This window comes from Anser brachyrhynchus, assembly GCF_964034855.1.
Source record: "Anser brachyrhynchus genome assembly, chromosome: 5".
Classification (NCBI taxonomy): Eukaryota; Metazoa; Chordata; class Aves; order Anseriformes; family Anatidae; genus Anser; species Anser brachyrhynchus.
The window spans coordinates 48,178,606-48,198,952 of record NC_137699.1 but is presented as its reverse complement, the minus strand read 5'-3'; the positions used below and the strand labels follow the sequence as shown (position 1 = coordinate 48,198,952).

The 20,347-nt window shown below is 40.6% G+C and overlaps 1 protein-coding gene across 15 annotated transcripts in view; it reads left to right on the top strand.

Annotated features, from left to right (window-relative positions):
- The window catches only part of FOXN3 (forkhead box N3), a 200,564-nt gene extending 181,716 nt beyond the window's left edge, over positions 1-18,848 (top strand). For 8 of the 15 annotated variants that reach the window (XM_080593478.1, XM_080593479.1, XM_080593474.1 and 5 more), the window contains 3 exons: positions 398-506; positions 8,900-8,923; positions 11,560-18,848. In XM_080593478.1, coding sequence (XP_080449604.1) covers positions 398-506; positions 8,900-8,923; positions 11,560-12,109 — 683 coding nt within the window. In that variant the 3' untranslated portion in view covers positions 12,110-18,848. The remainder of the gene's footprint in view (positions 1-397; positions 507-8,899; positions 8,924-11,559) is intronic. The other 7 variants (XM_080593476.1, XM_080593472.1, XM_080593484.1 and 4 more) reach the window with 1 other exon arrangement.
- The last annotated feature ends 1,499 nt before the right edge of the window (positions 18,849-20,347 follow it).

Sequence of the window (20,347 nt, the reverse complement as noted above, 5' to 3'; positions counted from 1 at the left end):
TCTTATTGTAGATGAAACAATTACATCCATGCTCATAGCTGGTTTTGACGCTAAGCACATACCTTCCCAGCAGAACTGTGATTATAAAACCAGTGATTCAATTGTACAGGGAATGGTCAGCAGCAGCTAGGTCAGGCAGTGGCTTTCACAAGCCACGTTACCACTGGTTGCTGTTAAACTTGTTGCAATGAAAATAGCATTGAAAATAGGATGACATTCACAAGAGTTGAGCCTGAGAAGCTAAAAGGTAAGCAGCGTACTACACGAAGTGTATTACTTCTCTGATGTTTTCTCAATTCTTTGAGAAGCTTAACTTCCACGTTTTGCTCACGTGCTTTTCTGATGTTTTCTTTAAAAGGAAAAATGTTCTTTTTTTTTTTTTTTTCCTTCTTCTTAGTTCCTCCAGGAGTGATACAAAATGGAGCTCGAGTTCTGAGTAGAGGAATATTTCCTGGAGCCAGGCCATTGCCAATCAACCCTATAGGAAGCATGGCTGTTGCAGTAAGGTAAGAGTGGTTCATTGTGAGATCTTTGTGAAATAAATTAGTGTTTTGCAGAGAAAGTAAAAGTATATGTAAGCTCACATCAGTAGAAGCTTTACTGCTTGCTAATACTTCAGAGATTATAAATGAAAAAAACCTCTGCCATCTAAAATGTGTGGTTTATCATTCTTTGCAGGATAGTCATAGCATATCTGTCTGTTGCATAGTGGCTTATAAAAAACATAGGTTTGTTTTCACTAGCAAATTGCAGGCAGTTTACGGTGAGAAGCTCCTTGGGTGACCTGTTTTTCTAAGTGCAGATGTGTTTTCCTGCCCCCCCCCCCCCGCCTCTGCCACTTTTTTAAAGACAATTTCCTGAACCTTTTCCAGGGATTAAATATGAGAGAGAAGCATATCAGTAATATTAAAGCAATTTCTGAAAGATATCTAAACATATAGCTGTCATTTTGTTATTAATGTAGGTCTTCGTGAGGTGGTTTCTTTCATTACAGGTTCTATTTCAAGGTTATACTGCAACATTCAAGGGTAAAATGTTGTTTGAAGATCCTCAACTTTTTTCAGAAAGCAGGGCAGTAAGGGACATCTAGTGATGGTAATAAGAACTGTGCGTCAGTGCTTTGCTTCACTTGAAGCCGTGATGGTTTCTTGTTGCAAGAACAATTTGCCTTAGGTGTAGCTCCATTTGCAGTCAGTCACAACAGAGATTAATTTGGTCAAGTGTGCTGCCAGTGCTCTTTCCTTTCACAGCTCTCAGAATCAGTAAAAGCCATTTCAGCTCAAGCAGTTGGGTGTTCTGGGTGGGGTTTCATAATCAGCACTGCCCCTGCTTTGCTGGGCTGCTCCAATTGCAGCCTCTGATCTCAGCAAGTGGCTGCAGAGCAGTGAAATAAAGTAGCTTGCTAGCTACTTATTCCATCATTATTTGCTTGGGATTTTTTTCCATTTGCACTTTAGTTTTTATCCCTTTTTAGAATTAGTGTCTAGCCCTTTGGATAGTTTTTACATCCAATAAATTGAGGGAGAGAGAGACAACCTATGACATTCATGTAATCTTGATGCTTAAAAATGCATAGAGGGGAAGACACTAATTGGAATAAAATCCGGATTTTTGATGGCAGCTGTTTCAACTGTTTTTCACATTTGCTGCGCTGTAGGGATACAACCCTGAGGGTCATCCTCCAGAAGTCTGCCGTTTGTTTCCGTCTCGCTTTTCCCCAGCCTGGCCTTGCTAGCAGTGGAGGTCAGCCCTCTTCACCAGCTTTGCCGCTGGCTTGGCCAGGACTTGCATTCTGCTCCAGTGGGGATTGCAGTGCTGTGGGACTATTGGATCATTAATTCTCTCTCTCTATATATATGTATTTATATATTTATATTTATGAAGTGTCCAAGCTAAATGGAGGACACAATGGTCTGAATATTCTCTCTTGAGCTTATCTGCATTTCCAGCTCAGGGCCATTTCTTAAGCAGAGGAGACTGTTTTGTAATCAGGGTTGACTTAGGATGGAGATAGGTCTGCTCTTCCTTCCAGGCCACTCAGAAACTTCCTTCTATGTAGACATCTCCAAACTGCTATGCTGCTGTAAGGCTGTATATAGTTAACTTTTACAGCCTTAGTTAATTTATACAGCCTAGTTAACCTTCATTTTCTGAGGACTCTTCTCTTGTGTTTTTTTTCAGCAGGTAGAACAGGATCTTTGCCAGCTACTTCCTAATGTAAATTCGGGAAATAAGGGATTTTACACCTCCCTTGCCTATGTGCTTCTTGCTCTGTCTCAGAGAAAAGCATTTATAATTTGTTAATGCAGACATATTTCTAATTCTTTTTATTCTCTTCTCCAGCCTTAGGCAGTATTAGAAATAGCTTGCTATGAATATATTGCTGGTCTGCGTGATGTCTGCTCATATTTAAGGGCTCCTGCAATATCCCCTCTCCTAATTCTTGGAAAAAAACATGGACAGGGAGGCTGTGAATTTGAGAAGTGATTTTGAGAAGTTAGGGGGCTCTCTTCAGTAGAGCAAGTTCAGAAGGCAGTTTTGTCTTGTGCCTGCTGGGGATATTAAAATTCAGAATTTCTTTGGGAAGCTCAGCCTGGAGGCACAGTACCTTTCAGTCCATCATCTGGTCTTCTCAAAACTGGATACTTCTGTTACCTGTTATTGTGAAAATGAGATCCTGTTTATTCGTGCTTGCTCCTCTCCTCACATACGCAGAGCTAAATGGGGCCTGTCCTGTAGGGCTTTCATGGCATCTCATGAAAATCCATACAGCTTCTGCTTATCGTGTACAGCAGAGGGAGTTTATCACAGTGTCCACGCAGCCTTCCTGTGTTGCAGTACGAGTAGGAGTACTGCTCACACAGAGCTGTCATCCCTGCACAGAGGGAGATGCTCCAGTCAGGCTGGCAGGGGACATTTTCAGGCATGTTCAGGTCAGTTTCCCCTTCCAGCTTTCACCAGGAGTGGTGCAGGCTCTTGTTCCAGTTATCTGCAGAAGTTATGTCCCTCAGCCTGTATACTCAGGAAGAGCCAGACAGCTTCTTTCCAAGATGTTATTCAAATAGGTATTTGAGAGTTCCTCTGGTGTCCTAAGTGAAAGGCCTAAAACGATGTGTTTCTCATTTTAACTTAGGGGACCTCTGGCATTTTCTTGGTCGTGGATCCTTGCATATCAAATTAAACCTCTTACTGTTTGTCTTTATTACTGTACATAATGTAGAAGTTACTGGTTCTTCTCTAAGGTGCTGGTGTTCAGTTGGCCCTTCCTTGCTGTCTGAGGGGTTTATTTCATTTTGTGTTTATTTCCTCAGTATCTTAATGGTCTTTGGGCTTGCTGTCCCCCAAACTGGGGAAATACTGTTTGCTTGTGAGAGCCTGTCCTCAAACCACAGTCCATGCTTGTGAAGTCTCTTGCTCTATAGGATTGCCTGGATGATTCACAGATACAGCATTTATTTTCCCCTTTTTCACCTCATGCATTCAATGCTTTGGGAAATATTTAGGATCCTAGAGTTATTTAGTACCCAGCCTCTTCCGTGGTTGTCAGGCAAACCACTAGTTTCTCTCAAAAACCAGGCCAGACCACAGACCACCGCTTTCCTGTTAGTTTTCATATAGGCTGTGAAACAGAAATGCCTGAGAACATTTTCAGACACTCTTTGCACAGTGTCTGTATCTACGTGTGCTATCAGGTCGTGTATTTTTTTTCCTTGCTGGCAGTTAGGTAACTAAAGCAAGTGGCGTGCTGCAGATGGAGTCTGCCAGCTCCCTCCCTGAAGGAGATGCTGTTTTCTGTACCATCATTGGAGTTCCTCAGTTTGGGGACTGTATAAAGTTATTTTTTTTTCTTTTTTTGTGCTACTTTTTTCCTTTTAGTGCCCTAGGACATACTCTGGTACTGCTGCTACTGAGTCTCTGCAGACATAAAAGTTGCTGTATTTCTCTGTCCTGATGAACCCTCTCATTTCCCCTCTGCAGGTCTAGCATGTTAGTTCTGTTACACTGCCCATCGCTTGCACTTACAGTTCAGGTCCATGTCACATGCTGGAGAATGCAGCAAAGTGAAACATAAATGTCTGTGCAGCCAGCCGAAAGATTTGTTATCAAGCAGACTGTGCAAATAACTTGCAGTACGTTACCCTGTCGTGCAGACTGCTCTTCTTGTCAAAATAAAGTAACAAAAAGGTTGGTCTTGGGTTAAATTTGCAGTTGTAATTAGGTGGTATTCTGTTATTCAGAAGGGAAGCCACAACACAGAACTAAGATGTTGAAATCAGTGATTTCCGTTATGTTAGCTCCCATTAGGTGGAAAGTTTGCTGTGCTATTCTTTTCAACAGTGTGACAATGTATTAGCACACCTTGTTCCTGCACAAGGTATTGATGTGTTGTTGTTCCTATGTAATTACGTGCAATTATGTTATCTTTTATATATAAAGTAAAATACAGTGGATTTAAGTGGGATGAATTTAAAAAACCTACTGAAAAGTATTTAAAAACAACAAATCCACCCATTTCCACGAAGAAAGAATAGCAATTGAGGAGAGCATCATTATGTTGTAGTGCATTTGGCTTAAACTGCACAAATAAGACCTTTCGTTCCAAACTAATCTACAAATGGAAAAGGCATCCCACACTATTTTTTACTTTGAAATCATCCTCTGGTGTTAAATCTCCACAGCAGAGCATAATTGGATGTGTTTTGACAGTAGCTTTTTATTTACTTTATTCCCACCACTTTTAGCTTGTTTATCATCCATACTTTCCATGTTGTGGCTGACAAGTCTAAGACCCACCCGAAGACAGCAGGGGAAAATAACGCTTCAAAGCTGCACAGCGTGTAGCATGTCTCTTACACGAGATCCATCATAGATATTTTTGGCAGACCATATCCCTATCCAGTTCCCTGAGTGAATCTAAAAGCAAATGCAGTGATAGTCTGAATATGTAGAAAATAAAACACTGAGTTAAAAAGGTATTCAGTGGAAGCCAGCAAAGCCAGCAGTGCCTTCCATGCGGCAAGGAGTTGGCTGTGCTTCAAAGGTGAGCCTTTGCTCTTTTATATACAGTTGGAAAATACCCTTTAGGTGTTTACTTAGGAGGACTTCCGTAGACAGTTTAGCAGGCGTAGTCTTTATCAAAATGGCCGGTGCATCTGCAGTGTGCATTGTGGCAAGATGCAAGAAGCCCTATCTATATAATCACCTTCCAAATTAGTTAGGCGTTACCAGTTACACAGACCCTGTGGAAGAGCACGAGCTTGGAAGAGCTCTTTGCACTGTGCTTTCAGAGCAGTCAGCAGGAAGCCTCTCACCACGATGTTTGTAATTTTCTTTGGTTTTCCTCAGTGCACGAGTGGTTCGTGTCTGTGTCTGCCTGAAGTGGGCAGGCCCACCGAGGTGAGGTTGGTGGAGTTTCTCTCCACAGAGAACCTCACCAGCTGTGTGGCATAGGCCTTGTTACTCGGTCCAGGGTAGTCTGCAAAAGGTGTTTTACAAAATATCCTTGGTAATGTTTCTGTAATAGGCCTTTTTTTCTTTTCCCCTGCCCTGAATGTTCACTGTGCTACAGAGGCTGTTGAACAGTGTTCAGACGGGCTCCCAGGGTGTCCAGGGTGGGTCTGAATTCTTAATTCCTAACCTGTTGCCCTAATTCTGCTTCTCCCACTGAATTAGATAGCTGAGGAAAGCAGGTGCTTTTAACTCCCACTGATTTCTTTTTACCTTTGGAGCAGTAGCACTGTATGGACAGTTTGTTGTTCATCCTGGTGCACAGGGCTTCATGGTCTGTTCAACAGCCTGTTCTGATGGGAAGGCCGAATGACAGCCCCATCCCACAGCACTAGCCAGCAAATTCACATGAGATGCAGGGAGAAAAGAGGCAAGCAGAGTTCATAGCTAGCTCTGTGGGAAATCTTAAGGAGCAGGTAAAACCACTAGGATTTGGGACAGTCCTAGTAAAGATGCTGTGGCTGAACTTGGCATTGCCCTTGTTGATACAGTCAGAAATTTCAGGTTGGAGGAGAGTATTGATCATCTTTGCTTAACTATTTGGGGTTTTTTAGCTGATATTTCACTAGGATGAATACAAGGTATGTTTCAGGCTAGTTGAAAACTTAAGCAAAACTGTTTTATATGCCACTTATGCCTAGGTAACAGGTTAAATTGCTTTTGGTAGTGTTCGCTAGAAAAAAAAAACTCAATTATTTACATTAATACAGGTTAAAAATAAAATCTAGTGGGAAATTATTAAGATTTTTTTGTTTTAAATTCTCTTTTCTCACAGAATATTTCTAGGTTCTGAAAGGATTTCACAGTTATCTTCAAATTGCAAGCACAGTTTCCCAGGGAATGCAATGCAGTATGTTCCCTTTTCCTAGAGAAAGCAAGTGCATCCACACAAATAGAGCTACTGTACTTCCTTTATATTGGAAGAAAAACCACAACACACAAAAATACAACACTAACAAGCTACTTCAGCATGACTAGATTTTAAAATATTTGTTCTTTGTTCATCATTAATGCTACAGTTCCTCTGTAGCTCTTCATTATTGGTGTGTGACACCAATGGGTTTTGTGCCTAACTTTATTTGAAGGGACAAGATTGTTATATATGACTATTTTAACTTCAAATTTATAGGGCAATTACAAGAGTGTACCTCAGGCCTAACTTCCATTATGGTGGCTTTGTTCCTCATGCTGGCATTATTTTTGTGTTGTTTTTTTTTTGTTTTTTTCTCCCTCAAGTCAGCCATTCAAGCAGTGATTAAATAAACCAAACATAAGTAACGTGTGCAGCATAGATGCCAAAGCATAAGTAGAATTACATACCGTCATTATTTATGAATGTTTACTTCAGCTTAGGTAAAATAACTGGTAGATGCTTCCTTTCATAAATTCTTACTTGTATATTCTTCATGTTCTTGTTTATTACTGGTGTGATCAGCTTAACAAGCCCCAAGTCACCCTTGTTGCATTGCATTCCCCTTTCCACCTGTAATAGGCAGGATCCTTGCTAGCTGAAGGGTTTTTTTTAGTAACTAAAGGACAGAAGAACTGTCTGACAATGACTTTTCCTGCAAAGAAAAGAGCACTGCATTTGTCTGAACTTCAGATTTGCTGTTGATATTGACAAAGTGCTCTTTCTGCTAACAGCTCATGACTCATATTTGTTGTGGTCCTTTGCATAGGATTATGCTGTAAAGTATCTCTCTAAGAGCTTCTATCAATAGTGTAACCAGCTTGTTGACTTTTGACTCAATAACCACTGATAGAATCTCATCATGCAGCAAGTGAGCATCAGTTATCTTCTATGTGCTTGCTCATCAGCCTATCTGCTCCTGTGTAGTATTTTTAAATAACAGTTCAACTACCTGTATCTAAAACTTCTCGCTTTCCTGATTTTTCGTCTGGAATTACACTACCTATACAGTAAAAGAGTGCTTTACTGTTTTAGCAAACCTGGAACCTGTCAAAATGCATAAACCACACTTACACTACCAAACTGTATTGCTTTCTTCATATCTTTTAACTGACAGTTTCCAAAACTGTCACCTACGTGTATACAATATCTGTCATCCAGAAGGACTGCAGGTAGTTAAGCTGGTACTTAAACTCTACATAGGTTTGTGTTGTTCATCAAAGGAATGTACCTGCCTCTGGTGTGGAATACAGTAAGTATTTTCAGCAAAACTTCTTGCCATTTTGCAAACAGAATGTGGTTACATATCATTTTTTTAAAGACAGCAGAGAAATTTAAGGAAGATATGTCTGCCCTTGGTAGAAGGATGGAGACTTATTCCTGTCTAATCCTGAGGAAAACTCCTTTAAAAGGCAAAGGTGGTACCATGGTGCAAAGGAAATTGCTTCATGGCTAACTTGAGATCCAGCTCCTGTGGGCTCCATCTGGCTCCCGATGAAATTAGTAACAGAACTCTTATCAATTAACAACGGGAACGGAATCAGGCTTTCAAAAGGCCAAACTTATCCCTGAAGTGCTTGAGAGTTGTGTAATTGTGCTACAGCCAAATTGAAATATTTTTAAAAGAAGCTGTGCTTGGTACTTTCGGTTGTGTAACTGTGGTTAAGGTCCGTCAAGCAAATAAAATAGTCCATGTGTATAGGATGAAAAGCTCTAGCGACTGTCCCCTGGCCTTTCCTGACAGAGGAAGCCACTGCTTTAAAATATTTGAAAATGTCAGTTTCTGGAAATTTTGAAATGAAGTGCTGAACTAGAAAATGGGAAGAAAGTAAGGTATTTTAAATATTTTTTCCCTCACTGTTATACTAAGCACAGCATTTGAAATGCTTTTTCTTCCCCTACGTAATTTAAAAATAATCCAAACATCAGAGCAGTTGCCGGTTTTAAAAATCTATTATTGTTAGATTGTTAATCTATTGTTTATCACTCTTACTGTAGTGATATAGATTGTTAATCTATTGTTTATCACTATTGTTGTGGTGATAAAGTTAGAATTACAACCAGAATTACGAGCAATAATGGATTTAGCTGGCCAAAATCTATCCCTCGAAACACAGGGGAGTTCTGTCTCCTGATGATGTATGTTGAACTTTGTAGATCACCAGGTTAATTTGTTAGTGAGCGTGTAACTGTATAAGAGCAATATAAAGCTTTAGAATGTCTCAGAAGCATGTGTGGAACATGAACGGTTTAGATATTAGTTTATTCAACTCTTATTTATGTAGTAATATCAATTATAACTAATTCTTCATATCTTATGTTTGAGCTATTGCCTATCAGATTAATTTACTTCCAGGCTACATGAATTTTGACCTGATGTATATCCTAAAACCCTGTATAATTCATTTTCATTTCTGTGGATATCCTTTGCTAATTCTCTCCTTGACCTGCTTTCTCTTCCTTTTTTATTTCCCCAAGCAGAACTGGTTGGAAATCTTTCAAAATGTAAGTGAAAAACAAAGATTTTTCTGAGATGCAAATGCTGTCCATTTCCTGACCAGTTCCACCATAGCTCCCTTTCTTTTGAAGTGTATTGGTATTTCCTATTTCCTCCCATTTTTTAGGTGATTAAGTTTGTGGGTTTTTTTTCACCTTTCTGTCTTCCTTTGCCATCATACCTATTTGCAGTCACTCTCTGTGGGATCCTAACCCCATAGTACTACACCTTCCCCCAGGACGTTGCTTCTGTAATCCCCAGGCCTTTTCATTCTGTTTTTGTGCTTTTTTGAAAGGATTGGGATCTGGAGTAAGTCCCTTGGGCAGAGCTTTTGAATCCAAATTATATCCCCTTTATGGAAAAGCAAACACTGAAGACTCGAGGGGGGCAAACCAGGGAGGCCTTTTGGCACATGGTTGCTCTGCTCCATGGAACTGTTGCTTTTCTTTTATTGATCCTCTCTGGGAACAAATAGGGGTAGATTGAATCACATGAAAATGGGCATCTTGATTTAAATCCCATCTGTCAGAAGTCTCATTCACTAATAACCAAGTCAGTAAGAATCCCATTTGAGTTCCTGCCTATTTTGTCCTGTGTTTTTTCCCTTGGAGCAAGAATTTATTGGTGGTTTTGTATGGAAAATCAGTGGCATGTGATTTTTACTGAGCCACATAGCTCTGACTATTAGATGCCTAGTAAAATCAAGTCACTTTAATTTTATGATAATTTATGATAATTTTGAACATCTTTAAATGTAAATTTACCCTAAAAATGAAGAATCTGTCACTTAAAATGCATCACATGCTTTTTCGTAATGACTGATCTTAAGGAGCTGGTTATAAATTCACCTTACAACTAGTTTAGTACGGATGATTTCTTCTTTTAAGCATTTGGCATCCTCTAATGACAACCCCTGCAGTGGCAAACCATCACAGAGTAAATGCAGCTGGCTTGCTGCACAATCATGAATGACATTGCATTTAGTTATTAATAATTGAAGGAGCTTTGTGTATTCCTTCTGGGTTCTGTATATAATTTATGGATCATAAAGCTACTTGAAAATCTAGGGGAAAATAATTCTATTGAGCAGAAGAGGTTGGCAAGAGACTTTCTTTGCTAATAACCAGCCCTTCCATTATATACATTTATTTGAAAATACTGTAAATAAGAACATTTGGAGAAACTGATTAATGCACTGCCTTTTAGCATTGTCCTGTCACTGGTTCTCAAAAGCCTCTTTCTTATTTCAGTAAGCTCCACAGACAAGAGCATTGAGATGACTAGGAGCTGTGGGATTACCTACCATTCTTATATTTCCCACCTTTCAGCCTTACCTTTCTGAAATGGGTAATACTCTGCTGTTTCTTCTGTAAAGAAACCAGACCCGAGGTCCACCCCCTGAACCTTAAAGCACTTTCCCGTGTTTTAAGTAGAGGCACAGTAATACTCTGGGCTTGCCACTGTGCCATTCCTCCTAAGAAATACCTGTGTTCAGCATGCATTTAAGAAAAGGTTCTTATCCAACACAGTTGTAAATGTGTGAAGGCACCGTGGCGATAGCATGGAGGCAGTAGGACCAGATTTTAAAGCAGTTCGTCATGTGATAGTTTAACAGACAACAGTCTTGCTTGGTTTTGTTTTGTTTTGTTTTTTTTTCTTTTTATTGATGGAGAGGTTCAAGGCTAGTGAACTGGCAGGGGCAGTGACGATGCCTTTACTCAGTGATGAGCATCCTCCTCTCGTTTTTTCGGTAGGAGTTATGCACTGCACAGGGTCAGTCCATTCTGCAACAGCCTTTCAGGCATTGTGTTCTGTACTGTAAAGTCAGTGGCAATGCTCTAATATTTTCCAGTGCAGAAGGGGACACTATTAGTTTTAATATATCGTGCTGCAGTAGCTCCCGCAGCGCTGAGCACCATAAAACCAAAGTGGAAAATGACAACTTCTAGAGCAAACCCAGATTTTTTTCTACTGTTTGTTTTAAGCACATCATAATATTTTGTTGACAGCTATTGTCTTAATATTATATTGTTTTTAAGATTGTCAGTAAACTGATCTCAGTCAGAAACACGACTGGGGTACTACCTGAGAGCTGTACTCGGGTGCACACACTGTCAGGAGAAGTCCTGTCTGGGAGCCATGCTAATTCCAGCTGAAACATTTGCTACCCCAGGAACAGCAGGAAGAGTCTTTGAGAGGAGGCAAAAGCAGTACACCAGAACGGTGTTGTCTTTTCCCCGCATTTTTTGAAGTGTAATTTTATATGGAAAGGGTGGAGGGAAAAGGATGCAACTCATCAGAGCTTGTTTAATAACTAGTAGATAAAACAATGTTGTTGTTTTTTTCTTTATTTTTTTTTAAACTTAGAGCAGAACTGTTCAGTCATTGTTTATTGTGGCCGTCCTCCTTGCTCCCATCTCTTGTACTGCTGCTGCCTTTCTCTTGCCTTGTTACACGTGTAGAGTCCAGTCTGCAAGCAACTGGAGTCTGTAAAAAGCCAGGCTCTGAAAGTGGCCTGCATGGGCGTTACTTTGATGGTCATAATTTTAGCTTCTCTGTCAGTTGGTTTTACCTTGGTATCTTTTGCTCGGAAGCAGGATTACTTCCGTGTGGTTTTTAAGACCGCTTCGATTTGTTGTTACAGGAATGGGATAACAAACTGCCGGATGCGGACAGAAAGCGAACAGTCGTGTGGCTCTCCAGTTGTTAGCGGTGACCCGAAGGAGGATCACAACTACAGCAGTGCCAAATCTTCCAACCACAGGAGCACATCACCTGCCAGTGACTCCGTTTCCTCTTCCTCTGCTGATGACCAGTATGAATTTGCAACTAAAGGTAGCCAAGACAGCAGTGAAGGAAGTGAAGTTAGCTTCCAGAGCCACGAGAGCCATAGTGAAACGGAAGAGGAGGACAAAAAGCAAAATCGGAAGGAGACCAAGGATTCTTTAGCTGACAGTGGGTATGCATCCCAGCACAAGAAAAGGCAACATTTAATGAAGGCGAAAAAAGTACCAAGTGACACACTGCCTCTTAAAAAGAGACGTACGGAAAAGCCCCCTGAGAGTGACGATGAGGAGATGAAAGAAGCGGCAGGATCTCTCCTGCATTTAGCAGGAATTCGATCCTGTTTGAACAACATCACCAATCGGACGGCAAAGGGGCAGAAAGAGCAAAAGGAAACCACAAAAAATTAGAACAAATCAATGATTTGTTTGAACTTACAAAGTTTTGTTTCAGCACGTCAGGTGAATTCTAATGATTTGTGGCAATATCAGAAATTTTTTCCTTTTTTTTTCTTTCTATTTGTTTTTGGTTTTGTTTTTTTTTCTTTCTTTTTTTTTTTTTTTTGGACCCTTAAGATTTTTAATTTTAAAGGAGATTGAAGCCATAGAACTCATACTGACACTCAGCTAATTTACAAAAGCTTTTCATTACCTGAAGACAAAAAGTTAACAACAACAAAAAGCCAAAATTGCCATTGCTTTCTCCGGCTTGTCAAAAAAATGCATGGTTGAATACGCAGTGACATCAACATTATTGTGATGGGAGTAAAATTGGGCACTTGGAAATCCCTCTTACACTAGAAGAGATGTGCATAATTTAGTAGTCATTCAGGCCTGGCCCTTAAGAATTTTTTTTAACGGCCTTACAATTGGGTTATAAGTGAATGTGAATAAAGAGATCTGGGGGAAAGAGGAGGCGCGTACTTCTCAACACCAAACCAAGAACCATCTAGAGGCACTCGGATACTGTGCCGTAGAAGTCTTTGGACAGCCACTGGTGGCAACTGCGCATACCGTAATGCACTTGTAGTGCTTCATGTATTATACGTGGCTCATAACGTGCAGACTGGTAGCCTTAAGTTTGGGGAAAGTGAAACTATGTATGCAATGGGTTTCAGTGAAACGATGAGAAGAAATGGAGGGGCACTGTCAATAGCATCGCTAATCATTGAATTATGTCTTCTATATTAAATTAAGTATTCAAAAAGCCATAAGCCTGAAAATCGGCACTGCGTGCAAAAAATAATAGTGATAGGGAAAAACAAGCTATGTCTTCTAAACTGCCTGAGTGAAAAGCAATCAAGTCTAAGAAATTACAGCTATATTAAGGAAGGAAATAAATCCGAATCTTTTTCTGTGGATCAAATACTTGATCTAACTGGGGGAAAAAAGCTACAAAACCTGCCATTAGTATTATTCTGTAATTCACAAAACAAGACAGCATATTGGTGAGCAGTGAAATTAAGCTCAACAAAACAGCTCCAACACTGCCCTCAGAAGTGAGTGTGCAGTTAATGTCAGTCAGGATTCGTCTGTGCAAAAATAACAGCAGATTTCCAGATTCAACCAGCGTAAGCCAGCAGAAAAAATTTGATCCACATTGCATGGATTCCTTTTGGGAGGGGGGGGGAACACAAAAAGCAAACAATGTTTTTTTATTCAAAGATGACAAAGTTCTTGTAAGGTAAATAATGTATTTAGCATGAAGCATGAATTATTTTCATATAAATATAGAAAATAGAGAAAAAGGCTATGCCTCTAATTTTTAAGCCCTTAGGCTTAGAGTTTGATTTTTTTTGTTGTTTTTTTTTTTTGTTTTGTTTTGTTTTTTGTTTTGTTTTGGTTCTTTTTTGTTGTTGGGGTTTTTTTGAAGCAGGTGTTTAAGGTTTAACCTTCTTCAGGGACAAACACTGACTGTTGGGGAACTTACTCTGCAATATTAAAAAATAAAATCTTCATGCTCTGGTAGGGCTTGGATGGTTGAATTATACTGCCTTGTCTGCACATTCAGCCCCCCTCTCCCTACTTCTGTTTAAAAAAAAAAAAGAAAAAAAGAAAAAAAAAAGTTAAAAGTGTGTCCTTTCTTCGTCTGTACATGTGTAACATGACGCAATAATCTGAGGGCAAGTTTAGTAGTGAGTGTGTATGACAGAATCAAGAGAATAATGGGAGATTAATTGAGGAAGACTCGCTGATTTGATTCAGGAATAAGTAGACAAGAAAATAGCTTTGCTAATTTGCCATGAGAAAATAAAGTTAGTAAAGAGCCTTACTGAGGTGTCCCGAGAAAAACCAGTGCTACAGAGGGTGTGATTCAGGTATAGTGCTCCTCTCCTGACATGACGACTGTTAGATTGGAGACCCCTACAGCCGAGAGAAGCTGTGAAATAAATAATACAGTCTCTCACCTGGATTCGTCAGTTTGGCATGAAAAATTCCACATGTAGAATATCCTAGAGGCAAAAAGAAAATCCCAGGGACTGAAAACCCTACCACTTAACGGAATGAAACGGTCTGTTTCTGTAAAAGAACACAGGTTTATAGCTCTGACAGCTGTTCCAGGCAGCAGCATCACCAAGGTGGAGCTAGTTTATGGAGAGTGAGTTAGAGAAGGGTCTGACTTCCCACTCTGTGAAGTGAAATAAAAACTGCAATTGTTGTATGTGCAGTTAGGAAGTGGGAAGACTGAAGGGCAGGCTGGGCTGGGCCTGCCAGCCTTCCCGTGCTCCACAGACATTCTGTAATGCAAAGACCAGGACCACGCTGGGGGCAGCACACAACATTGTGCCTCTCCTCCCATCTCACCCGTGTGTCCCGGCATCCAGGAGCCGCCTGACAGCTGCTGGAGCCCAGCACAACTGCCAGCTATGCAGATCAGGAAGGAGAGAGCCAAGGACGGTGGAAGGAGCAGCTGTGTGCTCCCCTCTTTGCTGGTCCTGGGGCTGATGGCCAGCATAAGCTAAAGCTGGAGTACGTAGATACTAAAATCCATTGGCTGCCAACGGCCCTTGAGATAAAGTTGGGGAAAACGGGAAGCTTTCCGTCGGCCAGGCAGCATGGAGATGAATGAGCCATATCCTTCCCTCTGGCCAGAGCCCTCCCGGTGTGATTGCACTGGGTCAGTCGGCTTGGTCCTTTCTGTTACGGACTTTGGGAGAGTCTTTGGAAATACAGACAGCACAGTACCAGCTTGCTGCCACCTTCACTCAATGCGTAAGTTGTTCCATTGAGGAGCTCCTCTAATAATTATCAAAAAGCCACATTTAAAACTCAAATTCAGTGGCAGAAAATACACTTAAAACGGGGCTCAGCCATTTCTTTCCTCCAGAGAAAGCGATGTGCTGGTGTGTCAGTGGCCAGCTCCTGCCCAGTCACACACAACACTAATTCCAGAGCAACCTCACTGATTGCAGTGCAGGTGAGATCAGTATCTGCTGTACACGTACCATACATTAATGTGGACTCTTGGTGGCTAGATATATAATTACCTCTAGTATTATCTTAGAAAATGGTCATTTTGCATAAATATCTAATTAGGCAGGTTATTTTTATATATATACACATATATAATCTATCTACAACTTCAACACCTCCTTTATATACTTGCTGGTAAACTTAAAATGTTGGCAAACATCTATTTTCATGTAAAATGTGTTGTTCCTAGTCTGATCTGCTGAGGAGGTGGTGTTCAGTAGGAATTTACACAGTTTTGTTCAGGAACCAGCAGTTTGGCTGAGCGCTCATGCCATCAACAGATAATTTCTGGAGTTTAAAACAACTTGTCCCTACCGACCCTTCCTCTAACTATTGATGAGAAGTACATGATTTGGAGTTGTATAAAATATTTATGAGTCACCTTTTAAAATGTTTTGTGCCTGGCTAATGTCAGCTTTGTCAGAATTGGTAATAATGCTCCATCAGAAAAGTTCTCTTTTTTAATAAGAATTGAGACTTTTTTCCCCCCCAAAAAGTATGTGGTCAGCCTCTCAATGCATGTGTCTCTCCTTTCACCAAGTCATGCCAAAAACTGAGTGGTAATTGCACTGTATTACGAACTCTCTCACTTGCGAGACATGAGGTGGTTTGGTTTTGCTTGTTTGCTTTCCTTACTAAGCCATTTTTAGGTGAGAAGTCATAGAATCTCTAACTTTCGATTTTCCTCATCCTATCAGTATTGCCAAATTCATGGTTCTCCAAAACAGGTGGGGGCTCGGGGAATCCCAGTAGGTCAGCAAGCGTTTAGTGGCAGGTTTCACACGGGCGTGCGTTTTAAGGGTCGCTCAGACTTCACCACGCGTTCCTTTGGAATATGCCTTCTGCAGCGAGAGGCTCTTGCAGGCCAGAGGTAATGCCACAAGCAGATTTCACTGGAGTCTGCAGGGAGGTGAAGTCTGTCAGTCGTGCTTGCATGCTGCAAGCAGGTGGATGTTCTACTGAGAAGTCATTTTGATGCAGATTTTGCCTGCATTTAGAAATTCAAGCACAGGTCTTGAACAGCTTTAATGCATCATCTGTAGCTGTTTCTGAAAGCAATCTGATGCTGATCTTTTCCTGGCAAAACCAGCAGTAGTTCTGTCGAGGTCACTAGAGTTTTGCGGAGTGATGAGACGTGCTGTTTAGGACTACAGAACTAGCCTGTGACTGTATTCTCACTGGTAATTCAGTTGATGTCCATAGGCTGACTCCTGTCTTACCTTAAAATGGGAAAAAGGAGTCCCAAAGGAGGTGCATCAGCTCCCAGTGTTCAACTGAATTGCCGTCTACCTTTGCAAAATATACAATGAAACCCTGTGGGCTGCATTCTTCACTGGAGTGAGGTAGTGGGATGTCAATGTACTTGAGCAAAGAACGAAATCCCAAAGTGTATGCCAAACGGCATACGGATAAAATAACCAAAACAACACTTCGTCCTATTTTCTCGGCAGCCACAATTGATATTGGCTCCCAGATCATTGAGGCCCTGATTTTTCTTGAAGTATTTCTGTATCTAAAGGTGTAGATAGGCGTGGTCTGAGATTTTCTAGAACCTCTGGGTGTCTCATCTCCATTGCAGTCGGTGGAGCTATGGACACCCAAGTGCTCTTGAAAATCTATTTTAGTATTATTGCCATTTTTCCTTTGATCTGGCCCTAGGCATTTTTTAAAACATTCCTCTCCTATACCTCCAGGATTAGAAGAAAACTACAGAGAGAGTGCATTTACAATTTCAGAGGCAACGCGACTTACTTCACTTCATGGAGAATGCAGACAGGTTCCTTCAGGTATGCCACTGCTGCCTCAAGAGCTCATTGGCGTACTTTGTAGGAAATGTTTTAAAACTTTTTCTTGACTTTGCCACCAAAAGAGCATTTGAACCATACATCCTCTTGATTGTAACAGAGTATCAGTGTTGACTGTTTGACCAGTTAAGTTTTAGTGTTCTTCACAGCCCTCCAGTAATATATCAAACACTGTTATGCACATAATGCAGCACTGTGATCTAATTTAAATAATACTTTTTTATTATTTATACTACTCTATGTAATATACATCAACACTTTGCTATATAACCTAAGTGATAACCCTCTTCTTAGTTATCTGCCAAACTCTGACTTTCTGTTTGGTTTATATTGCAGTTAGCACAGTTACCGAGTTGTAATGATGTCTCTTTTCCTTTGAAATGGAATGTGTAAGTCGAACTATACATTTGTGTGTTTCTGTTTTAAGCTGGAGTTTATAAGGATTTACACACAACATTCGGTGTTCTGTATAAATCTGCATACATTTGTGAATCCATCTGTTAACCCCCTTTTATTTAGAAAGTATTAATTGATGGTGGTTTATTAGGGTTTTTTATTTTTGCATTTTTATTTTTAGTACTGGTTATTCTTGAATTAAGCAGAGACTTGTCAGCTGGGTTGCTTTATCATGTATATGACCTTACGATTCTTCCACAGTTCAGCCAACAAGTACTAGCTTCACTGACCAAAAAGAAGTCTCAACCTAATGTGTCTATGGTGCTGTATTTTGCTGGTGTACATTTAAAACCAGAAATGATCTAAAGGTCACTTTGAGTTGTTCTAATAAGTAGCCTTTCCTGGTTTTGGGAGCTTGGGTTTTGTTTTTGTTTTAGCATTGAAACAAGGAATATTTATCTGAAGCTATGTAATGGTTTTTCTACTGTATCACATTTCGTTTTGCAGAGAGGGGGAAAATGACCTGATGTAACAGCCTCTCACAGTCAATGGAAGGCTTTTTTTTGTTTCACTTTTTCATTTTCAGTTGATTTCACTGAGCTTTGGATCAGGCCAGCAGTTACGAGAGCTCATTGTCTGAGGGTTTAAGGGATAAATGACAACTTGTGCTAAAATGACGTGTTGTGCTCTATGACGGCCATCATCTAGAAATGGGATTCTTTCTCTTTCGTTTACTGTGGCCTAAAATCCCAAGACTTTCTTTTTTCATTCAGATGACATTAAACTTCAGTACATTTTTAAGTTGAGAGCATTGTACATTTCTTGAGTATGTGTGTGGGATTTTTCAACAACTGAAAGTAATACCTGTATCTGATAACCAGTTCCATGCCTGCATCATTCACACTCACTACTTAAAACTGCCATGATGTAAAATGTTGGGGGGAATGACTTGTGTGTGTATGAAAAGCATTATGGACTTGTACATTTTTTTATACTCTGATCTGTAATTTCTGAAATATTTTGTTTTACAGAAAAAAAGTGATAAAGCAATCAAAAGACCAAGAGATTTAATATCGATGCTTAAGGGTCACAGGACCTTAACTGGCCAATAAGTTAATTTAGTACAGTGATAAGCCAATTTTTTTTCCTGTATTTGGCGTCTGAAACTGCCAATTTCATCAATATTAAAATACGAACTGTGATGGGGAATGAACAGTGATGTTAAGTTGTATTTGTGTTTACCTAAATGAGCAGTCCGAAGGCAAGTGCAATCAGCTGATCTTTAGGAAATATGAAAATGTTGATTTAGAGGCATACTTGCATTTTACATTTTCTTGATGTGTAATCATATTGCCAAAGACAAACTATTTCATCAATTATTATTGTAAATAACACTTTCCCAAAACCTACCATAAAGTTTCTGTGATGTATTGTCTTCCAGTTGCAATAAAAATTACTGAGTTGCATCAATTGAACAATTGTAGTTTTGTGAATATTGGCTTCAAAATATGCTCAGATACTAAGGAGGAACAACAGTGATTTTCTTTTACAAATTAATTGTTTCATTTTTAAATAGTTCTAGCCCCAGTGGGACGTTACCTGTATCTTCACTGCAGTAGGTATCAACTCATGTTAATTTGCTGTCATATGCAAATGAGTAGACAATATTAAATTGCTGTTAAAGTTAGGGTCTGATTTTCCTTTGTCATCAGTTTCACAGCCTGGAAACAAAGCTGATTTCACTGGGAATTGTATCTTTTTCTTTTTTTTTTTTTTATCAGCTATCAGAAGAGATTCAGTAATCATACGGGTATAACAGGATGCATATAAGAGTCCAAAAAACCTTGCTTTCTAATCTTTGCATCAGCCCTTCTCAGGCTTTATTCTTATTTCTGCAGCAACAGGACTCCCAGTTCTTCTGCCAAGTTACTCCTGTGCATTGCTGTATGAAGAGACTCTGTAGGAAGAAATAGTGTAAAGCTGAGAACTTGAAAGCCAGTTGCCTAAAGCGAATCAGTCCTTCACCGTCTAGTAGATGTCCTACTCTTCAAGTCCTTGGAGCCGCCCCAGGCTGCCACAGGGACCAGTGCTGCTAAAACCCAACCTGGTTGATGCCTTTCTGTATAGTCCAAGCAATAAAACACAAGGCTAGAGCAGGGGAAACAGTGCAAAAGTCGTCTCTTCAGAGGGTGAATAATAAAGGGTATATAAAACAATGTAGTTGCCTCATAGCTGTCGCCACTTTGCATCTGAGGAGCAAAATCTTACAAATTATTCCCCAAGTACTGTGGTTTGAACATGGGCTCTGTGACGAGCCCTGTGTATTTATAGATTTAACTTGTAATAGGGCTAAGCAGAAAAAGAAGAAAAGCTCCACTGTTTCTCTGTCAAATGGAAATCTTTTCTGTGGCTGGGTGGAGCCGGTGCTGGCAGAGGAGGGTGGTTCCCCGCAGCTCCGTGCACTGGCGGCTGAGGCCGTGCTGCAGAAATACCCCTCAGTCCTCGCTGCCCTGCGGTTGGTGCTGGGTACCCCACTGCAGGCATCTCAAGGACCAGGTAGATGTGGACACCTGGGGGCACAGGGCAGAAGAAACGAGTTTCTGAGATAGGTGTAGAAGAGCATGAAAATGCCCAGATCTGATGTCAGAACAGGCAATTGGTGCTTTAATGTATTGCCCACCAAAGTTTTGTTTTGAAACCTGCTCTCAGCATTTGCTGCTGCTGTGACAGAATGAAGGCGAGGACAAAATAGCTCAGACAAGGCGATGAGAGGAGAGGAGACTGGCGGGAATGAAAAAACATGTAACTGCTCTGGGCCATCCTCTGGTGGCTCCCTGCACAGCCACCACCGTGCCACGCTCTGCGGATGGCCGGCAGTGCTGTGTGCCATGGACAGGAGGCCTGCAGCTCCCTGGCCTGCTCCCCCTCATGTCGCGCCCTGCAACACCTCGGGGCATTTGGGGAGCTGCTGGAC